This window comes from Oryctolagus cuniculus, chromosome 16 (assembly GCF_964237555.1).
Source record: "Oryctolagus cuniculus chromosome 16, mOryCun1.1, whole genome shotgun sequence".
Lineage (NCBI taxonomy): Eukaryota > Metazoa > Chordata > Mammalia > Lagomorpha > Leporidae > Oryctolagus > Oryctolagus cuniculus.
In genome coordinates this window covers 8,043,069-8,064,315 of record NC_091447.1, presented here as the reverse complement: position 1 = coordinate 8,064,315, position 21,247 = coordinate 8,043,069, and the positions used below count along the sequence as shown (strand labels likewise).

The 21,247-nt window shown below is 46.2% G+C and overlaps 1 protein-coding gene across 13 annotated transcripts in view; it reads left to right on the top strand.

Annotated features, from left to right (window-relative positions):
* The first annotated feature begins 4,519 nt into the window (after positions 1–4,519).
* The window catches only part of CRPPA (CDP-L-ribitol pyrophosphorylase A), a 348,342-nt gene continuing 331,614 nt past the window's right edge, over positions 4,520–21,247 (top strand). For 12 of the 13 annotated variants that reach the window (XR_519724.4, XR_007914092.2, XR_007914091.2 and 9 more), the window contains exon 1: positions 5,046–5,269. Coding sequence is in view for 7 of the 13 variants with exons in the window: in XM_070059574.1 (XP_069915675.1) it covers positions 5,046–5,269 (224 nt within the window). In the remaining 6 variants the exon portion in view is untranslated. Of the gene's footprint in view, positions 4,544–5,045; positions 5,270–21,247 lie in introns of those variants that run through there. The other variant, XM_070059576.1, reaches the window with a different exon arrangement.

The window sequence follows — 21,247 nt, the reverse complement described above, 5'->3', positions numbered from 1 at the left end:
GAATTTTGCAATGTGGTTAGCCTTGGTCTCTATCCAAGTAAGGACAAATTACTGGGGAAGTAAAAATATGGTTTTTGCAAAGGGTAACGATGTCTCCAAGTTTTTCTAAGTCTCTTTGAAAAATGAATTCAACATATTTAACACTTTAAAAAAACTTTTTGAGGTTCAACTACAAAGACCATTAAAAATGGTCACTATACAATTTTGGGGGATATTTCATCATGAATAGAGAACTCAATTTCAATCTATTCATTTATTTACCACTTCTATTCAAGAAGAACTGTGGTCTTTCTTTTTGGCTTATGTCATAAAATTTTCAGGGTAATTTTTGAAGTAACTACTTTGAAGTAATAGAAACTAAATTCAGATAATGAAATCAGTGAATAGAAGTACTTGGAGGAAAAATTAACTGATATTAAGGCATGATGGTGTAACAGCCATCATTTAAGGCTTAAAAAGATCATTATTTCTATGGCATGTTTTGGCTTTCAGTGCTTTCTTCACTTACTGTATCTCATCGCATCCTGGAAAATTTGTTCCAGGAGATATTGCTCATTGTTTACTAGAGAATAGTTTGTTGTAATATTTTGTCAAAAGAGGCATTAAAGAGATGATGCTCAGTGTGAGGATTACTGATAGCAAGTTGGAAATGTTGTCCTCTCCTTCAGGGTCAAATACGGTTTTGACAGTCCTGGGGTCACAGTGCATCACTTCCTTTGGCCACTCATTTCAGAGTTGCTACGAAACATGAGACCTGAAGGAGTTATTACCCACATGTGCACATAGTTCTGTGCCTGACATGCAATTAGTTGCGATCACTCAACAAGCCTATATTACCAAGGAGTAAAAGCAAATCCATTCCCTGATCAGTGCTTGACCCATTACACAACCACTGCCCACTGTTCACCTTGATTAGTTACAAGCTGCTAAACTAGACCGGTTTTTCATATTGGTAGGGTGATAACCGACAGAGGTGTTCATCAGAATAGGCCCCTCTGAGCTCTGTCTCAGGTTCTGATGCAGCAGCAGCACCTGTAAACTGCCCCGCTCCCCTAACCCCCCAGATAATTCTCATGTGTGGCCAGCTTGAGAGCTACAAATGTAGCTTCACCTCCCATTGTGCGGCTTCTCCAGGCAAAGCCGCACTTGCTTTGGCTGCTATTATTCCTATGTGGGGTATCTTTGCTTCTACTCAGGTTGCAATCAGAAGCTGAAATACACTAGGCATTTCCAGAAGTCAAAGTGAGCCCTTTCGCCTGCCAACCATCTGATTTGCCTTTCTCTGTTGATGGTTTCTTTGGCTGTTTTTCTGGCTTGCCACACTTGTTTCCAGGGAGAAGTCTACTATAATATATGACTCTTACTCTATTTCCAGTTCCAGGATTTGAAAAAGCAAATTTCAAATGTGGTATATATGATCAAGATATCAGTTCTTCCAAGTTGATCTATAGTTTTAATGCAATTCCAGCAAAAATGTCAGTAAATTGGTTTGGGAATATTGACCAACTGATTCTAAAGTTTACACGGAAAAGCAAGATCTAGAAGAGCCACACAGCATTGAAGATGAAGTAGAGGACTGACACTATCTGACTTCAAGATATATTAGAAAGCTCCACAGTGCTGGCCCTGTGGCTTAGCAGGTAAAGCTGCCCACCTGCAGTGCTGGCATCCCATATGACACCAGTTCATGTCCTGGATGCTTCACTTCCAATCCAGCTCCCTGCTAATGGCCTGGAAAATCAGCAGAAGGTAGCCCAAGTGCTTGGGGACTTGCATCCATGTGGGAGACCTGGATGAAGCTCCTGGCTTCTGGCTTCCCCAGCCCTGCCCATTGCGGCCATCTAGGGATCGAACAAGCAGATGGAAGACACTTCTCTCTCCCTCTGAACCTCCTTCTCTGTAACTGACTTTTTTTTTTTTTAATTTGACAGGCAGAGTTAGACAGTGAGAGAGTAAGAGAGAGAGAAATGTCTTCCTTCCATTGGTTCACCCCCCAAATGGCTGCCACGGCCGGCGTGCTGCACCGATCCGAAGCCAGGAGCCAGGTGCTTCCTCCTGGTCTCCCATGCGGGTGCAGGGGCCCAAGCACTTGGGCCATCCTCCACTGCCTTCCCAGGCCGCAGCAGAGAGCTGGACTGGAAGAGGAGCAACAGGAACTAGTACCTGGTGCCCATATGGGATGCCAGCGCTGCAGGCGGAGGATTAACCACGTGAGCCACGGCACCGGCCTGTAACTGACTTTCAAATAAATAAACTTTTTAAAAAATGACCAGTGCTTTATTTTTTCAATTTCCTCCATATTTTTCTCACTATGGACAGCTGTGTTTGGAAATTATACTTGGAATATAAACTGCAGCTCTTCCCAGGTATAAAACTGCATTCATTTCCTCTTGCTGTTGTATCACATTATCAGAAATTGAGTGGGTCAAAACAATACAAATTTATTCTTATGGTTCTGGAGATCCGAAGTCTGTAAATGGATTGGAACAGCTGTATTCTGACTGTCCTAAGGAAAAATTGTGCAAAAGTTGTCAGGGTCTAATTATTTGATACTCTGGCAATTCATATAACAAGATTTTTTTTTTAAAGATTTATTTATGTGTTTGAAAGTGAGATTTATGAGAGAGAAGGAGAGACAGAGAGAGAAATCTTCCATCTGCTGGTTCACTCCCCAGATGGCCACAATGACTGGCCAGGAGCTTCCCCTAGGTCTTCCATGTGGGTACAGGGATCTACGCACTTGGGCCACCTTCTGCTGCTTTCCCAGGCACATTAGCAGGGAGCTGGATCAGAAGTGGAGCAGCTGGGATGGACTCCAACCTTTGCCCATATGGGATGGCGGTGCTGCAGGCAGTGGCTTAACCTTCATACCACAGCTCTAACCCCTATAATAAGATCTTTACTATTACACTTTGCATCCCTCAAGACCAATAAAAGGAAGAATAATTTTAACTCCACTTTTAAAGAGAGGTTTAATGATCAATATCAATAATTTGTCTTTTTGGTTTACAGACCCATTTATTCAATTAGCCATCTAGTTAATCAACAAATATATACTGAATGAAGAGCATAGGCTGGCCACAGATGTGGCAATGGAGTTACAAAGCTGAGTTTGTCATGATTTTGTTTAATAGAGCTGTGGGCTCAACATGACATACATTGTTGAAACACATCACCTGTGGCCCGGTTACAACTTCCCTCCTTGCCTGATGGTTTGCAGTGTAGCTTACGTGCTCCTCATCTGATAGCTGCTGACTATGAGTCAACACCAGCATCATCTAAGAGCCCCTTGAGTGTTTACTTTCTTTAAACTTGACCATTCATGACCAACTCTGGACACTCTAATGGCTAAGGCCTGAGAACCAAAGGGCAGGGTACACAGGTCCTCCTTTTCCTGCTGGATTCCCACCTGTTGCTGGCCAAGCCCTGTGGTCTCTTGACCTCCTGTCTGCCTCCACGGTTCTCCCTGTTCTGTGCTGGACCTGTAAGTAATCAGATCCCCGACTCTGGCTCTCCCAGAGTGGCCAATGTGGCTTATGGCCATGCTCAAGAGAGACTTCAAGACCCAATTAGAAAGAAACTCTAGCAATAAAAAAATCACGAGAAGTTTACACATCACAATGTCCGTTCTTTATCTGAGTGAAGAGTCGGACACATTTCAACTAGTGGAAGAGCTAACGACGAACACAACAGAATTGGGGCCGGTGCTGTGGTGTAGCTGGGTAAGCCACAGCATGCAGTGCCTACATCCCATATGGGTGCCTGTTGGAGTCCTGGCTACTCCACTTCCAATCCAGCTCACTGCTAATGCACCTGGGAAAGAAGTGGAAGATGGCCCAAGTGCTTGGCACCCTGCACCCACATGGAAGACTCAGAAGCTCCTGGTTCCTGGCTTTGGGCTGGCCCAGCCCCTGCCATCACAGCCATTTGGGAAGTAAGCCAGAGGATGGAAGATCTCTTGTCTGTCTGTCTCTCCCTCTCCATAACTCTGCCAAATAAATAAATCTTCAAAAAACAAGTAAAAAAAAAAAACCAGAAGTGAAACAATACTTTCAATAACAACAAAGAGGATGAGAGTAGAGAACTTGTATTTTTGCGTGCTTTTAGCAGGTAAAATGATAATTGGACTATCTCTAGATGTTTTTAGCATTTAAAAGTTATTGTTATCTTACATTAGTCATTGTCAGGTGAAGGTTGCTAAGTATGAATTAGCCATCATAGACACTTGGATTAGTCGTTTAGTCAATCAGCAATTCATTCCATGAATATCATGCTTCTGTCACACCTCAGGAGCTGGGCACACAGACATGAGCCAAAAAATGCAAGGCCCCTGCTCTCAGGGAGTCTGCATGCCAGAGACTTCATTTAACAGTTTCTGCTTGTCCACATCTATTTTGCGTTGTCTGGGTCCCAAAAGTGTGCCTGCTGCTTCTCTCACCTGAGCAGCCTGGGCCCACGGAGTGGACCGGTTAAGTTCCAGTCTTCGGCGGGGACACAGGCACAGCCACGCGCCCCCGCCCCGGCAGTTATAACGCTCAGCCAGGTTTGAGAACCACCACCCTTCGGGGGTCCGGGTTGTGGATGTTTCAGGGCAACCTCCGTCAGCGCACCTGTCTCATCCCGAAGTGCACCCAGGAAACCCCGGGAGCTTCCATGGGACCCAGGCGCGCGCACACTGGGGTTTGGCTCCAGTCCCGCAGCGGCGAGGAGAGGGACGGAGTCCCGGCCGCCCCTGCCCACGGAACGGCTGTTCCGCCTCGTCGGCCCAGCTCGCCGGGCTCCGAGACCCGCAGGGAGTGGCGACCCTCGGCCTGCCCGCCAGGAGCCCAGAGGCGGGAAGCCAGCCCGCCCGGGGGCGCTGGGCCCGCCGCCACAGCCGCCGCGCCGCCGCGGAGGACCCGCCACGACCGGCCTCGTTCCCGGGGCGGCTCCTTCCGCCCGCGCACCCGTCCCTCCATCTCGCGACCCCCGGCCGGCGGCAGTAAGCAGCCGCGGGTCGAGTGGTGGTGGTGGTGGTGGGGGTCCCTGCCACGCCGCCCGCCGCCATGGAGCCAGGAGCGGCCGGCGACTCCAGGCCCGCCAAGCCGGGGCCTTGCGTGAGCGGCGCGGCCCTAGCGGCCTCCGGCGAGCCCGGGCGCCGCATGCCGACCGTGGCGGCCGTGCTGCCGGCTGGCGGCTGCGGGGAGAGGATGGGCGTCGGGACCCCGAAGCAGTTCTGCCCTATCCTGGAGAGGCCGCTCATCAGCTACACCCTGCAGGCCCTGGAGAGGTAACGCGCGCCCCGCCGCCACAGCCACCGCGGGCTCCTGACAGGGCCTTGAGCCCGCTTCCCGCTTGCGTTCCGGAGACGGGCGCCAGAGGCCGGGGCCGCCCCCATGCGGAGCCCTATAAGAGCCCCAGCAGATACTGAGGTCGAGGGGAGCGCAGGCTGTGGAGCGGGATTAAGGAGAGCGCGAGGCTGGACGCGGAGAAGCCCGGCGCGCCTTAGGGAGCCGCGCCCGGCCTTGCGCATGCGCGCAGCGGGTCGTCGGTGCCCGGCCGGCCCCTTTCCTCATTCACCTGGGCCGGCTGTGCACCTGCTATCTGGACGCACTTATTTCTGGGGGCCGAGCGTGGACGTGGGAGCGCCGTTCAGGGCTAGTTTAGAATTGAAGCGTGGCAATCGGGGCCAACACGCGTTTGTCCTGTTGGAAAAGGGACTGAGTGAGGTTAAGTGCTTGGGGAAATGAAGGAAGGAGCAGTGAGGAGGAGGGGTACCAGCTTTATTCTTTGCACCTTGTCTTTAGCCTGGGACGAGGCCATGGGGTGGGAGGAAGCAGTGGCCTTTTTCAGAAGTCTTCACCTGGCCTGGCCACGGTGTTGAATTGTTTGAGCTGTGGTGTGGCAGCAGCGAGCCGCGTGCATTTCACGGTGGATAGCATCCTTTAGCATATACAGCCTTTTCAGGAGATGGCGATGGACAGCCACCAGCTAAGGAGGCCCCAGTCCCAGGAAGGGACCCCACCATGCACACACCCACTGCTTGCACGTGTGTCGGACACCAGAGGGCCCACGTGGTTCTCCTGGGGCTGTTTCACTCTGAACACTGGCGTTCGGAGGAGGAAGTGTAAAGAGCCACACTTCTACCTTTCTTGTTTCTGTAGTATTGCACGTCTCTGGGTGGTGGTGGTGGGATCCTTGAACCCGTGCTATGAATTCTCTGTCTATATTTACTGCAGTGTCATAGATGACCTAGGAGGTGATCCTGAGGGACCTAGTGGGTCTTGGCCAACAGGGTCTTTGTCCACTCAGGTAATTAGATGTAGGGGTTTATTGTCATTTTCACATTTCCTTCCCATGGAAAAAAATCTTTTGTATTTGCATTTTTTTGCATTTTCTGAGGCAGCCTAACATAAGTGGATGCTAAAAAAACAATCACACCTTTAAAATAAAAATATCTGGAGAGATTTTGTTGATGGAAAATAAGGCCAAAGCACCTATTTTCTGTTTTTCTTATTTGAGAACAGCAGTTATGAAATTCTAACTAATAGTGATAGTAACGGATCAAAATATCCATTCTGAAATACCTCAGGGTTCGTTTTTGTCACTAGGATATGCTTCAAGAACTCCTGGAATGTGATTATTTGTTGGGTATATGTCAGGAAATTCTTGGAAACTATGCCTTACAGGGTGGTATGTGGGCGCTTCTTTGGTGCTTGCCAAATGGAAGTCCTTATCTCTTTCTTGTGATAAAATATGGGCCCCACAGCCTACTAATGTTGTCCTAGAGTAGTGCCAAGTTCACAGTCATCTCATCACAAAAGATGTTCTGCAGTTAAAATACAGAAGTAGAAGCATAAATTGTCTGATACGCCTATTTTTGCTTGCTGGAGAAGTCATCTGTGCTCACTACTTATTAAAAAGGAAGCACAGTTCTCAGTGTCTCCAATTAAACAAGGTGTGATTGGATGTCACTGCTGTCAGTCATCTAGGTTATGCTGTGAGGTGTCTGCTTGCTTTGTCTTTTAAGAGCTGAATGTGATACCCAGACTTTGATTTCAAAGCTCCTCTTATTTGTCCCTCAGAAGGTAGGATTTTCCTCGCTTTAGATTCTACTATCTCATTAATAAAGAGTTGAGAAGTTCTCATGAGTAGTCTTTAGTTTTTATAGTTTTTTTTTTAAAGATTTATTTATTTAATTGGAAGAATTAGGGAGAGAGAAAAGGAGAGAAAGAGACATCTGCCATCCATGGTTCACTTCCCAAATGGCTGCAACTCTGGGCCAGGCTGAAACCAGGAGCTTCTTCCAGGTCTCCCACATGGGTGGCAGGGGCCCAAGCGCTTGTACCATGTTCCGCTGCTTTCCTGGGCACATTAGCAGGGAGCAGGATTGGAAACAGAGCAGCCGGCACTTGAACTGGTGCCTATATGGGATGCTGGCGTCATGGGCCACAGCTTAGCAGCTGTGCCACATTACGAGCCCCTGTAGAAGTTATTCTTTACATAGGAAATGTATTTGTTAAAAAATGACTGTTTTGGGTTGATTTTTGTTTTGGGATTTCTTTTTTTTTAGATTAATTAGGTTTTAGGAAAGGGAAAGGGTTAACTCCTAAGGTTTGGCACTAAAGTTCCTAAATTAGGAATAGGGAAATAGAAAGGTACAGGGTGAATCTTGATTCCTGTTAAACATCACCATTTAAACATGGTAGGTTTAATGCACCTTCATGTAGGTGCATTGAGGAAGTAATGATGTATGAAAATACTTCAAAAAGTTCTTGGCTGGGGGTTCTAGTCCTGGCTCTGCTCCCAATTCCAGCTTCCTGCTGATGCACCCTTGGAGGCAGCTATGGATGGCTCAAGTTCTTTGGGCCCCTGCCATGCATGCAGGAGACCCAGATTGAATTCCTGGCTCCTGGCTTCAGCTTAGCCCAGCCCTGGCTGTTGCATGCCTTTGGATAGTGAACCAGGGGATGGAATATCTCCATCTGGTGTACTCTCTCTCTTTGTCTCCACCTTTCAAATAAAAATATCAAAAAGAGCAATTGAGAAATGGAATTAGAAGATAAGTCTTATATTGGTGTGACGTTTGAAATCCATGTGTAATTTTTTCATGATACACGTTTTCCATGAACTTTTTGAATACCCTGTGTATACCCATACCCTGTGTAACTTCGATATACTGAAACCTGGAGCTTCTGTTTTCCCAGAGAAAGCATTTAGCCAGTGTGCCTCACATAATGGAGGGATCAGAGACAGTGTTGAGTCTCATTTAACCTAATAACTAGTTTTCTGGTCAATTTCAATAGAACAAGTTGAATGTGGATAAACTAGAAAAATACGTCTTTTCCCAGTTTCAACAGAGAGAAGACAGAGGCACATGATCTGAGGTCCCCAGCTCATTTGTGAAATGGATTTTCTCTCAAGGTCTCGTCCAAGTTCTGGGTAGAATAGCTACTTTTCTTTGTGGTGCATTTGAGTGGCAGCGAAGTTCCTTGGTCATCTACATTGAGCGCTAAGGTGACAGAAATACAGTCTTCTCATCTCCTTTTTGTTTTTCAGTGCCTCGCCCTGGGCTTTGGGTGTGCTCTTTCAATCCGGAGACGAGGCCTGCAGTGTCTGCCGGAGATCTGGGAATCTCCTTCAGCACCTTTCCATTGGTTTTCTTCTATTCAAGTGTCCACCCTGCCTTCCACGGCACCCTCTGCACCTGTCCAAGGTCTTGGGCCTTTAATCAACTTGCTTCTTCACAGGTGTTCCACCTGCAGGCTTTAACTTTCTTGGACCTGTCAAATCTGGTTGGTTACTGCTTTTTTTTTTTTTTTTTTTTAAAGATTTATTTATTTATTTGAGAGGCACAGTTAGGCACAGGGAGAGAGAGAAAGAAAGAGAGCCTTAATGGCCAGGGCTGGGCTCTGCGGGCTGGGTCTGGGAACCAGGAGCTTCATCCAGGGGCCCAAGTATTTGGGCCATCCTCTGCTGCCTTCCCAGGCACATTTGCAGGGAGCTGGGTGGGAAGTGGAGCACCAGGGTTTTGAACTGGTGCCCATATGGGATGCCAGTGTTACAGGTGGTGGCTTTACCTGCTGCGCTATAGTGCTGGCCCGAATACTGCTCTTCTATCTCCTTTGAGTCATCCTGAGCTTTGCTGGCATTATTTACTGCCTTTCATTTTTCATTAATTTCTCTTGTTAAATAATACAAGGAGGCTTCAAAAAAGTTCATGGAAAATGCAATTAAAAGATTGTGCTGTAAAACAATTTTGACATCTATGTATAACTTTTTCATAATACACTTTCCATAACATTTGAAGACTTCCTTGTATATTCATATACCATATTCTTTTTTATTTTTAAGATTTTTGAAATATCTATTTATTTGAAAGGCAGAGTTACAGAGAGAGAGGGATAGATACACACACACACACACGCACACACACACACAGATCTTTTATCTGCTGGTTCAGTCCTCAAATGGTTTTAATGGTTGGGCTGGGCCAGGCTGAAGCCACGAGCCAGGAGATTCATCTGGGTCTCCCATGTGGGTGGCAGGGGCCCAAGAACTTGGACCATCATCCATTGCTTTCCCAGGCACATTAGTAGGGAGTCGGATTGGAAACGGAGCAGTCGGATTGGACTGGAACATATGGACATGGAACATGCCCATATGGGATGCTGGCATTGCAGGTGGAGACTTAACCTTCTGCACTATAACATGTGCCCAAATATTCTTTTTTTTTTTTTTTTGAAAGATTATATAGCTGACAGTCTAGATTTGTACATAAGGGATATAACTTCAAGGATCAGCTATAACAACTAATTTCTAGGTTTTATTGGGAACAGACTCTTCAGAAGTTATTAAAATATTGCTAATGGGGGCAGGCATTTTGGAGTAGCTGGGTTTGATTTCTACCTCGGACTGCTGACTCCAGTTCCTTGCTAATACAGACTTAGATGAGCATGGTTGAAGTATTTTGAGTTCCTGCCATCCGTGTGAGAGACCTGGATTGAATTCTTAGCCCCTGGTTTGGTCTTGGCCGTTGTAGGCATTTGGGGAGTGAACTAGCAGATGGGAGCTCTCTCTACCTCTCAAATAAATCAGTATATAGATAATAATATTCCAATTAAATGTTTCTAGAATTTTCTAAGTTTTATTTTGGCTTTTAAGGGAACTTAACTGATTGAACCATAGGTTATAACTCAGAGATAATTTGGTTTTCCCATTTTACTAACAAAAAACTAGATTAGACCCTAATATAACGATTACTTTGTGTTTTTTTTTTTGATTTTGATATTGTTTTTGAAGTTTTTTTTTTTAACTTTTATTTAATGAATATAAATTTCCAAAGTACGATTTATGGATTACAATGGCTTCCCCCCCATACCGTCCCTCCCACCCACAACCCTCCCCTTTTCCACTCCCTCTCCCCTTCCATTCAAATCAAGATTCATTTTCGATTATCTTAATATACAGAAGATCAGCTTAGTATACATTAAGTAAGGATTTCAACAGTTTGCTCCCACACAGAAACATAAAGTGAAAAACAATAGATGATTTTTTTAAAATGATGATGAAATCAGATCAGACCTATTGTCATGTTTAATCCCAGTGAGAGTCAAGTTGGGAGTTGATAATTTCTTTTCTTTTCTTTTTTTTTTTTTTTTTACAGAGGATCAGTTTAGTATGCATTAAGTAAAGATTTCAACAGTTTGCACCCCCATAGAAACACAAAGTGAAATATATTGTTTGAGTACTCGTTATAGCATTAAATCTCAATGCACAGCACATTAAGGACAGAGATCCTACATGGGGAGTAAGTACACAGTGACTCCTGTTGTTGACTTTACCAATTGACACTCCTGTCTATGGCATCAGTAATCTCCCTATGCTCCAGTCATGAGTTTCCAAGGCTATGGATGCCCTCTGAGTTCTCCGATTCTTATCTTGTTTAGACAAGGTCATAGTCAAAGTGGAGGTTCTCTCCTCCCTTCAGAGAAAGGTACCTCCTTCTTTGAAGACCTGTTCTTTCCACTGGGATCTCACTCACAGAGATCTTTTGCCAGAGTGTCTTGGCTTTCCATGCCTGAAATACTCTCATGGGCTTTTCAGCCAGATCCGAATGCCTTTAGGGCTGATTCTGAGGCCAGAGTGCTATTTAGGACATCTGCCATTCTATGAGTCTGCTGAGTATCTCACTTCCCATGTTGGATCACTCTCCCCTTTATTTATTCTATCGGTTAGTGTTAGCAGGTACTAGACATGTTTATGTGCTCCCTTTGACTCTTAGTCCTTTCATTATGATCAATTGTGAACTGAAATTGATCACTTGGACTAGTGAGATGGCATTGGTACATGCCACCTTGATGGGATTGAATTGGAATCCCCTGGTATGTTTCTAACTCTACCATTTGGGGCAAGTCAGCTTGAGCATGTCCCAAATTATACATCTCTTTCCTCTCTTATTCCCACCCTTATGTTTAACAGGGATCACTTTGTGACCCAAGTTTCTACATGGAATTGTTGCTCCACAAAATCATGTGACAATGGTATTATTGGTGGAGGCATACAGCTCTGAAAAATTGTACAACTCACTCAATTTATCTAAATTTTACATTAAAATGGTATATTTCCTGGATCTGAAGTAGGAAGTAAAAATTCTTGCTAGTAATCTAATTTCTGACTTTAAATTTCTAAGGACAGGGCTGGCACTGTGGCGTTGCAGGTAAAGCCACCGCCAGCAGTGCTGGCATCCCATATGGGCACCGGTTCGAGTCCTGGCAGCTCCTCTTCCAGTCCAGCTCTCTGCTATGGCCTGGGAAAGCAGTAGAAGATGGCCCAACACCCAGGTGGGAGACCTGGAAGAAGCCCCTGGCTCCTGGCTTTGGATCAGCACAGCTCCGGCCATTGTGGCCAATTGGAGAGTGAACCAGCAAATGGAAGACATCTCTCTCTCTCCCTTTGCCTCTCTTTCTCTCTATGTAACTCTGACTTTCAAATAAGTACATCTTTAAAAAAATTCTAAGGGCTGATAGTGTCATTGAGTAAGGTTGGTTAACCTAGAATAAACTGAGAAATGGACTAAGATGACAACTACAACAAACAAGGCAAACTTTAGCTACACACGTTTACATGTGTGATGGTTGGCTGGGTTGGAATACCTCTGCCAGTGGATCTTTGCACGACCTGGGAGAGCTTTCCCCAAAGCTTGTGAGCCTTTGCTTTTGAGCTTTGCATTGCTTAAGATGATTTATTTTTAAGTTTATTGATTTATCTTTATTTATTTGAAAGGCAGGGTGACAGAGAGATAGAGACATCTTCCACCTGCTGGTTCACTCTCCAGATGGGCACAACAGCCAGGTTTGAATCGGGTCAAAGCCAGCAGCCTGAAGCTCCATCCAAGTCTCCTATGTGGCAGTAGGGACCCAAGTCCTTGGGCCATCATTCACTGCCTTCCCTGGATGTGCATTAGCAGGAAGCTGGATTGGAAGTGGAGTTCAGACTCAATTCCAAATACTCCGATAGGATACAGGTGTTTCAACAAGCAGTTTAGTCCTCTGCACCACACTGCTTGACTAGATAACTTATTTTTTGATACAGTTCCATGCTCGTCAAAAATCTTATAACTTGGCTTGCCATATAAGTCTTCTACAGGAAGATGTGCAATAGCGTAGATAGGAAGTGTTTGAGACCTTATAATGAGAATGGGAATCATTGTATATTAGTATTTTAGCATTGCAACCAATTTTAACAGTGAATTCATCTCCATCAGACAACCCCAGGCAAATCTGAAAGAAGTAGATCTTGCAGAACTGTAGGAAGTCCATGCGTTTATGTTAGGGACACTTGGTCTTGTGATTGAGATTGGGTGGCCTTATTATTTTACTGCCCAGAAAAATCAAAGTAAGTCCATCTTTAGTTGTTGTTTAAGATGCTCAGGTGTGTTTTTCAATGTATTAGCTTAGAGTTTATTTGGCTTTCTTATAGCTTGCTTTCTCCTTTTCAAGTTTTGTTTTCCTGTGTTCTTTTAGCAATTGTACTGTCCTACCATATTTCTCAAAACTGCAAATTCTGTGGAGCAGAATTAAGGGTGTGAGTGTTAGTTCACATAAGGACTATTCATTACTTGGATTAAGCTGACGTGGTAGGAACGGCCTAGGGAAGACAGTAGAAATGTTTAGGAAGTAAAAACAGGTAACGACAGGTCTTGGTGATTAACCCAGTTAGGGACCCGGAAGGAGGAAGATGTTTCAGGATGCTTTTTGTTGAGTGGTCAAATAGATGAGTTTAACTGAAATTTTGTTGTCCTGAGGTTTATTAACAAAAGGACCCAGCCTGAATCAAGGAAAGAAATAGGGCTGCCATGCTTTGTGCAGGTCAGGTGAGACACTCATGTTGAGTTTCCAAAGGCCCCATGGGATTGCTTCCAGCTGTAAGCGTGGTCACTGTTGGCCTTCATGGGCCAGGGCAAGGGGACTTGACATTGCAACAGCAACTGGGAGCCAGCTTCATCACACGGGGCCAATATGTTGCCTCTGAAACAGGGGCGTGGGTGTGGGGAGACGGGAGCTGGGGATGATGGCCACAATGCCATCCCAAGGCCAAACTTCCATGAAGACCCAGAGCAGACAGCAGCTACTGTGCCTTGGAGGCCAAACCCCTACAGCCTGGATAAGAGTTCAGTGGTGTTGTCAGGGTCTGATCTCCCTGTCTGTCTGCAGAAGCATTTGTTCAGGTGCCCTGTTGTAAAGTGCTCTTAGAAAAGTGTTGAGCATAGGGCCTTTCTCAGTAATACTGATGTTATTCCTGGAGTGTATCACTCCTGGCTTAGTACATTTCTTTCTCAAAATGTAGGTGTGAGGGAGCTTGGGGCCGAGTTTGTGTTTGTCTGTGGAATGTGCTGGAAGGGAAGCCCCAGCAAAGGCTTGGTGTGGACCTGCCTTTAGCAGAGGGGAGTGCTGGATCCCTTGCTTCAGCAAGTATTTGTCCCGTAGGCACTGTGTGAGGTACCGAAGGTCTTTTTCAGTCCCATGATTTTACATGATTAAATTTTAATGCTGTAAAAGGCTTTTAATTCTATAACTAGAAAAGAATGTGAACAACTTCTTTGGAATACAAACAGTACTTAGAAGGGCTTGCAAGTACTTAGATGTATCCTTGTTTGGTGAACAAAATAGCATAATCAGCCCATTACCTCTTGAGTGGTCTAATACAAGGCTCTTTTTATTATTTAATTAATTAATTAAATTTTTTTTTGGTGACCTGTTATAAAGATTACTTTTTGCCTCATGGCTCAGTGACAAGCCACACACATGTGTTGAAACAAAATTCTATGAAAACAACCTAGTCCGATTATGTGCTATGAATTCTGGTTTTTCCCTTGAATTCCTATTTCACAGAATTGGTCTAGACTTGGTGATTTGATGACCCATTGATTGTTCTTACAGAAACATTAGCTTTAAGCCCTCATTTGGCATGAGAGCCTACCACAGTTGTTTGGAATAGTTCAAGGCTGCAGGTCTATCTGTTCGTAACTGTTGATGTCTTCCTACTTCAGTGGTTTTCCATTGGCTGGAGCATAGGAAATTGTTTTATATCTCTCTTAAGGCAATCTGGTAGAATTGGGAGTAGATATTTGAATGACTACTTCATGTTGAGGGATATCCCATCATCTTTTCTCCTGTTAATTTGTCTATATTATATGTATTGTATTTTAAAATTTAAGTTTTTTTCATTAAAAATAGTAATGTGATCTCTTTACACATTGCTTTTAACTGACTTTCTGGTGAAATAGGTTAGGGGACATGTTAAACTCTTATAGAAAAATTCTGCCACTGATTTAGTTGAACATATACTTATGACTCCTTTTCTATTAAAAAGAAGAGGTTAATGTGATATCCTGTTAATAAACAAGCTTTTAATAACTTTCTACTGTTTAAAAGCAGTTTTTTTTAAAGATAAATTACTTAATTTGAAAGGTAGAGTGACAGAGAGAGGGAGAGGCAGAAAGACAGAGATACCTTCCATCTGCTGGTTCACTCCTCAGATGGCTGCAACAGCCAGGGCTGGGTGAGAGAGAGAGGCTCAGGGGCTGTGTTGAGAGGCGGAGAAGGCAGCACAGGCAGAGACCTGCATGCGAGAGAGAGTGTGATGCCCTCCTTTTCTGGAGCAGCTTTGTCTGAGAGTAAGGGGCAGGCAGGGGACTGGGTGATAGGCCTGAAGCAGGCTGAGCTCAGGTCCCCAGCAGCCTCTCTCCACAGCCAGCAGGGGACAGCTCCTCACTTGCTCTTGGGAAAGGTTCTGTGGAGCAGAGGGAACGGACTGGGCGGGGACCAGATGAGAACTGGGAGGCAGCGAGGAGGCTGGTACGGTGACCTGGGGGAGAGGGGTGGGGTTGGCTGCTGGAAAGTCCCATGGGAGGAGCTGCTGAGCAGCTGTCAGCTGGCACCTGCTGGGGGCTTTAAAAGTGGCATACACTCCAAACTGTCAGTTCAGGGTGAGTGCCACAGCTGTTCAGTGTGCAACGAAAGGAAAAAGGCATGGGTTACAAGCCCCTCTTCCAGGCCAGCTCTCTGCTGTGGCTAGGGAGTGCAGTGGAGGATGGCCCAGGTGCTTGGGCCCTGCACCCCATGGGAGACCAGGAAAAAAGCACCTGGCTCCTGGCTCCTGCCATCGGATCAGCGCGGTGCGCCGGCTGCAGCGTGCCGGCTGCGGCGGCCATTGGAGGGTGAACCAACGGCAAAGGAAGACCTTTCTCTCTGTCTCTCTCTCTCACTGTCCACTCTGCCTGTTAAAAAACAAAACAAAACAAAAAAAAAACTGACCAGCCTGCACTTAGTGCTATTCGAGTCCCCTTCGTCGCCTGTATGGATTGCTGCAGACTGTCCTTTGACATTCTGTGAATACTATTGCTTTGTTTTTGCTTCTGTGTGCTTAATATCCTCTCAAGGTGTCTCACTAGAGTAAAATAAACCTGGGGCAGATGTGTGGTTAGGATGCTGCTTCGACACCCACATCCTTATCCTTGTTCCTTGGTTTGAATCTCTGCTCCGCTTCTAGTTCCAGCCAATGTGTACCTTGGGAGGCAATGGGATGGTTCAAGTACTTGGATTCCTGCTAACCATGTGGGAGACCCGGAATGAGTCATTGGCTCCCAGCTTTAGCTTGGCCCAGCCCAAGCCATTGCAGGCATTTGGGGGTTGAATCAGCAGATAGGCTCTCTCTCTCACGTGCGTGTGCTCAGCCTCTCAAATCAATAAATAAGTAAAAATTGAAAACAAACTGGTAGCTTTGGGATCCGCAAGGAGGGAAGGCCTATACTTCCGGGAATGGAGAGGCCTACTTCCGGGAAAGAAAAGTCCTTGTCAGGGTCCCTGCAGGTGCCTAAAGGTCAACCAATGAGGATCAGACCCGCCTCAACCTTTAACTCCCATGCCCTGAATCTATAAAAGGAGCTCTCTCAATCTCTGACGCGCGACTTCCCCGGTCCCCACTCTGTTGCTCTGTTGGGACCGGGGAACCTCGCCCGGGAGCGGAATCCCAATAAAAGCCTGTGAATTAATCGATTCGTCTGCCTGGGAAGATTTGTTACACGCCGGACACCTTGCAGATGGTGCTGAAACCCGGGACCGGTGAACCTCACCCGGGAGCGGAACCCCAATAAAAGCCTGTGATTTAATCGATTCATCTGCCTGGGAAGATCTGTTATGTGCTGGACACCTTGCACAAACAAACAGAAGTAATTCTGACTCTCTGAGATCCTTAGAACCTGGAAATCAGAGTGGAGTCAAATACTTAGGAAAAAATTAGATGATCAACAAAATCACACTGCATAGGAAAAGCTGTTTTCATGATTGATTTTTTTTTTCTTTTTGGTAGCTACCCAGGGTAATGAGGACAGCTTTCTTAGTTCTCATAATCCTGGAGACTACAGTGTGTTGTAAGATGTTTCACTGCTCCTGGTAGCTGAGACAGATCCAGGGTTTATTCATTCAACAAATATTTATTGAACATGGCCTAGGAATTAGGTGTTGTAAGGCGAGGGCAAAGCAGATGCTGTCTACTGTGTAGCATTCGCGTTCTAGAAGGTGGAGAGTTATATTAAGGAAAAGTGGTAAATGTTTTGCTCCAAGTCCTTTTCGGAGTAAGAAGATAGTATAGAAAAATAAAATGTACTCATGTGTTCAGATCTCCTTGTGATTTGTTTCCTGTGTTGTATGCAGGACAGTGTAGTGGTGTTTCTGTGAAGATCACGTGAGTTGAAACATACTTAAAATGTAGTAAGTGCTTAATTTGATTTATTCATTTTATGAGAAAGAGTCGCAGAGGGAGTGGAGAGGGAGAGAAATCTTTCATGTGCTGATTGACTTCCCAAATGGCTGCAGTGGCTGGAGCTGGCCAGGCTGAAGCCTGGGTAGCAGGGGCTCAAGCACTTGGGCCATCTTCTACTGCTTTCCCAGGTACATTAGCAGGGAGCTGGATCAGAAGTGGAGCAGCTTGAACTTGAGCTGGAGCTCATATGGGTTGCCAGCGTTGCTGAACCTGCTATGCCACATGCTGGCCCTTAGCTGTTATTATTATTATTATTATTTTTTTTTTGAGGTTTATTTGGATGGTAGAGTGACAGAGAGGGAGAGGAAGGGTGGGGAGGGGGAGAGAGAGAGAGGGAGAGAGAGGGAGAGAGAGATCATTCATTGGTTCATTCCTCAAATAGGTGCAACAGCCAGGGCTGGGCTGGGCAGAAGCCAGGAGTCAGGAACTCCAGCCAGGTCTCCCACATGGGTGACAAGGGCCCAAGTACTCGGCTCATCTTCTTTTGTCTGCATGGGCTTTTATTTGTAGGAAACTGTATCAGAAGTGGAGCAGCTGGGACTTTCCCTGGTGCTCTGATCTGTGATGCTGGGGTCGCAAGCATTGGCTCAACCTGCTGCTTCGTACCTCTGTCCCCAGCTTGTTATTTTACGTTATGTGACACCTGATGCACCTTGCCCCTATTCCTGCTGACCAGTATAGTTTACCTCTGCACTATCTCTTCAATCTCTGTGTGCAAGCTCCATCTGGTAGCCAGGGTACTGTCACTGCATTGCCTGGACCACGTAACCTCCTGCCTGGTCTCTTCCCTTCCTTTCTCATTTCATCCAATCTGTCCCCTGTCTTACAGCCAGACTGAAATTTATCCTCTCTTTTATTAATTTCTGGTTGTGCAGTATTGGAGGTCAAAACGTTGAATCTGCTTTCACAGGACAACAGCGAAGGTGTTGGCAGGGCTGTGTTCCTTTTGGAGGCCTCAGGGCCACCTCCTTGGCTTTTTCCAAATTCCAGAGGCCATTTGCCTTCCTGGGTTTTGGGCCTCACGTTCTGCCGGTGGGTACGTGCTCTGCTCCTTGGGCTCCGCCTCCTCCTCTCACTTCAAGGAACCCCTGCGATGACCTTGGGCCCATCCAGCTGATCCAGGATCATCTCCCTGTTGTAAAATCCTTAATCTCTAGCCTGCAAGGTAGCATATCCACCAGTTTCAGGAAGGAGGACCTGGGCAGCTTTCAGGGTCTGCTATGCTGCCCACCAAGCCTCCCACAGCACAGTACCTAGAAGCTTAAAAAAAAAAGTGTAAGAGTGTAAATGCACTCACCTGCTTAATTAAAGGTTGTTGATGAATGCTTTTTTTGCATTTTTTTTTAGGATTAAAGGTTTAGACCCTTATAAATGACGTGGGAGGCCTCCTGGTTTGGCCGTGTGCTTGTCTGAGCCTTTAGCCTCTTCAGTGCTCTTCTTCCTCTTGCCCAGGGGACTCGAGCTCCCCACTTCCTCCCAGCCCCGAGGACTTTGTCATGACCTCTGCTTGGAACATTCCCCTCTCCCTACCTCTCCAGCCCTTTGGCTGGTCCACCGTGGGGTTCTCAGTGCAGCCTTCTCTTCGCTAAGGCAATGCTCTAGTGAGGTCGGGCACTCTACCATGCTGTCTTGAACACTGGACTTCTCCTTCACTGCACCTGACTGTGGTTTGCAGCTGTTGGTCGGTGCATGTGTTTAAGTGCTTGAACTAGCACCCTGATCATGGTTTGTAGCCGTTGGTTGGTATGTGTATTTTAGTCTGTCTATGAACAACTGATAGTAGCTTGTAGCTTTTGATTGGTGCATGTATTAAAGTCCCACTGTGGGGGCCGGTGCTGTGACACAGTAGATTAATCCTCCACCTACAGTGCTGGCATCCCATATGGGCACTGGTTCGAGTCCAGGCTGCTCCACTTCTGATCCAGCTCTCTGCTAATGCGCCTGGGAAAGCAGTAGAAGATGGCCCAAGTCCTTGGGCCCCTGCACCCATGTGGGAGACCCAGAAGAAGCTCCTGGCCCCTGGTTTCAGATTGGCCAATTGGGGAGTGAACCAGCGGATGGAAGACCTCTCTCTCTCTCTTCTTCTCTCTCTGTGTAACTCTTTCAAATAAAATAATAAATAAAAAAAGTCCCACTGTGAGCTCTATGAAGACAGCAACTGCCTATTTTATTTCATCTTCAATGCTGATCATGGATTTGGTGCCCAGTAAATATTAAGGAAATGGATTTACAACAGAAAAGCAGTGCCCCTGTGGAGTATTTCTTGGTTCTGTTCACCAGTGCAGCAGCAAAGCCACTGGCAGAGTGGGGTTTTGAGTCAGGGGAGGGGTTACTCAGTAACAGAATGCTGGAGACTGCTGATAATCAAGCGAAACAACCCAGCGTCCATCTTCACTTTTCATCAGAGAAAATATGGAATAGGTTCATTATTCAGCTACTTCCAGGACCTTCTTCTATCATGTTAAGAGATGTTCCCAGGCTTTTTAAAGAAGAAATTTTATTTGAGAGGCAGAGAGAAAGAGAGACAGAGACAGAAAACTCCCATCCACTGGCTTATTCCACAGATGCCTGCAACAGCTAAGACTGGGCCAGGCCAAAACCGAGAGCTGGGAACTCAGACTGCATTTCCCACGTGAGTGGCAGGGACGCACGCAGCTGAGCCGTCACCTGCTGGCTCCCAGGGTGCATGTTAGCAGGAAGCTGGCTTCCTGAGCCAGAGGCGGACGTCGAACCCAGGCTGTGGGATGTGGACATCATAACGCCTGTCCTGTTTTCAAGATATTCTGCCCTTCTAGCATGCACATGTGGGATCTCCCAGCCAAGATCCCATTATTTTAGAACTTATATATTTATTTTGAAAGGGAGAGAGAGGGAGGGAGGAAGGGAGAGAGAGAGAGGGAGAGAGAGAGAGAGAGAGAGAGAATGAGCGATCTCCTATTTTTGATTGGGCCAGGCCAAAGCCCAGAGCTTGGAACCCAAGTACTTGAGCCATCACCTGGTGCCTTCCAGTACATAAGAAGGAAGCAGGGTTCACCAGTGGAGCTGGGATTTGAGCTCAGGCACTCCCAGAGGAGATGCAGGTGTCCCAAGTGAGGGTGGCATAGCTGCACTAAACACCCACCCTCCCATTACAGGTTTCCAGGGATGTCCTTTTAATGCTGCTACCTCGGGGTGAGGTGGTTGTCCTGGTGCAGGCCCCTTGCTGACCGATTCTTGCACCTGCAGTGATGCTGGTCCCTGTTTGCCCTGGCATTGGAGGGAGGTCACCGTGATCCAGAAGTCCCCTGGTGGTATGCACTGGCTGCAGCACTGTGTGTCAGTGTATCCTTCTGCCATGGACTGTTTCACAACAACAACAACAACAACAAAAATTCCTGTGTGTTCTGTACACAACAGTGTGTATGTTCTGTTTTGTATACAGCAGTATGTACATTCAGTATACAGTGCACATGAGAGTAGGTGTACACTGTTTCATTAACTTACATGAGTTTTTGCATTCTTCTTCAGTCTTATTTGTACACACAATTCTGATGGCTTTCCCACATAGGCTGTGTGCTTCATGTCGATGTAGGCGAGGCTGGTGCATGGTCAGTTGTCCAGTTTTGATGGTATTCATGTGATTGGCTGGCAGCTCAGTGGACTTCAATAAGGAGACAGCCACCTTTTGGGATTCAGAAGTGCTTGACTCGTTCTTATTCTGTTGAAAGAAGAATACAAATTCTAAAGCACATTCCTCTTATAGACTATTCCCAGCCAGTCTGCTGAGGCTTAGCTTCAGTGGGAAATTGCACACCTTTGTCACCATGTCATGCAGTCCATGCATGTGCTAGGTCATATGAGATGCTCCATGTATAACGAGGAACACCATCTCTGGCTGCTGTGTGACATGCTCACTGTCTCTTCTTCATCAACCTCTGTACTTGACCTACTGAAAGTGCACACA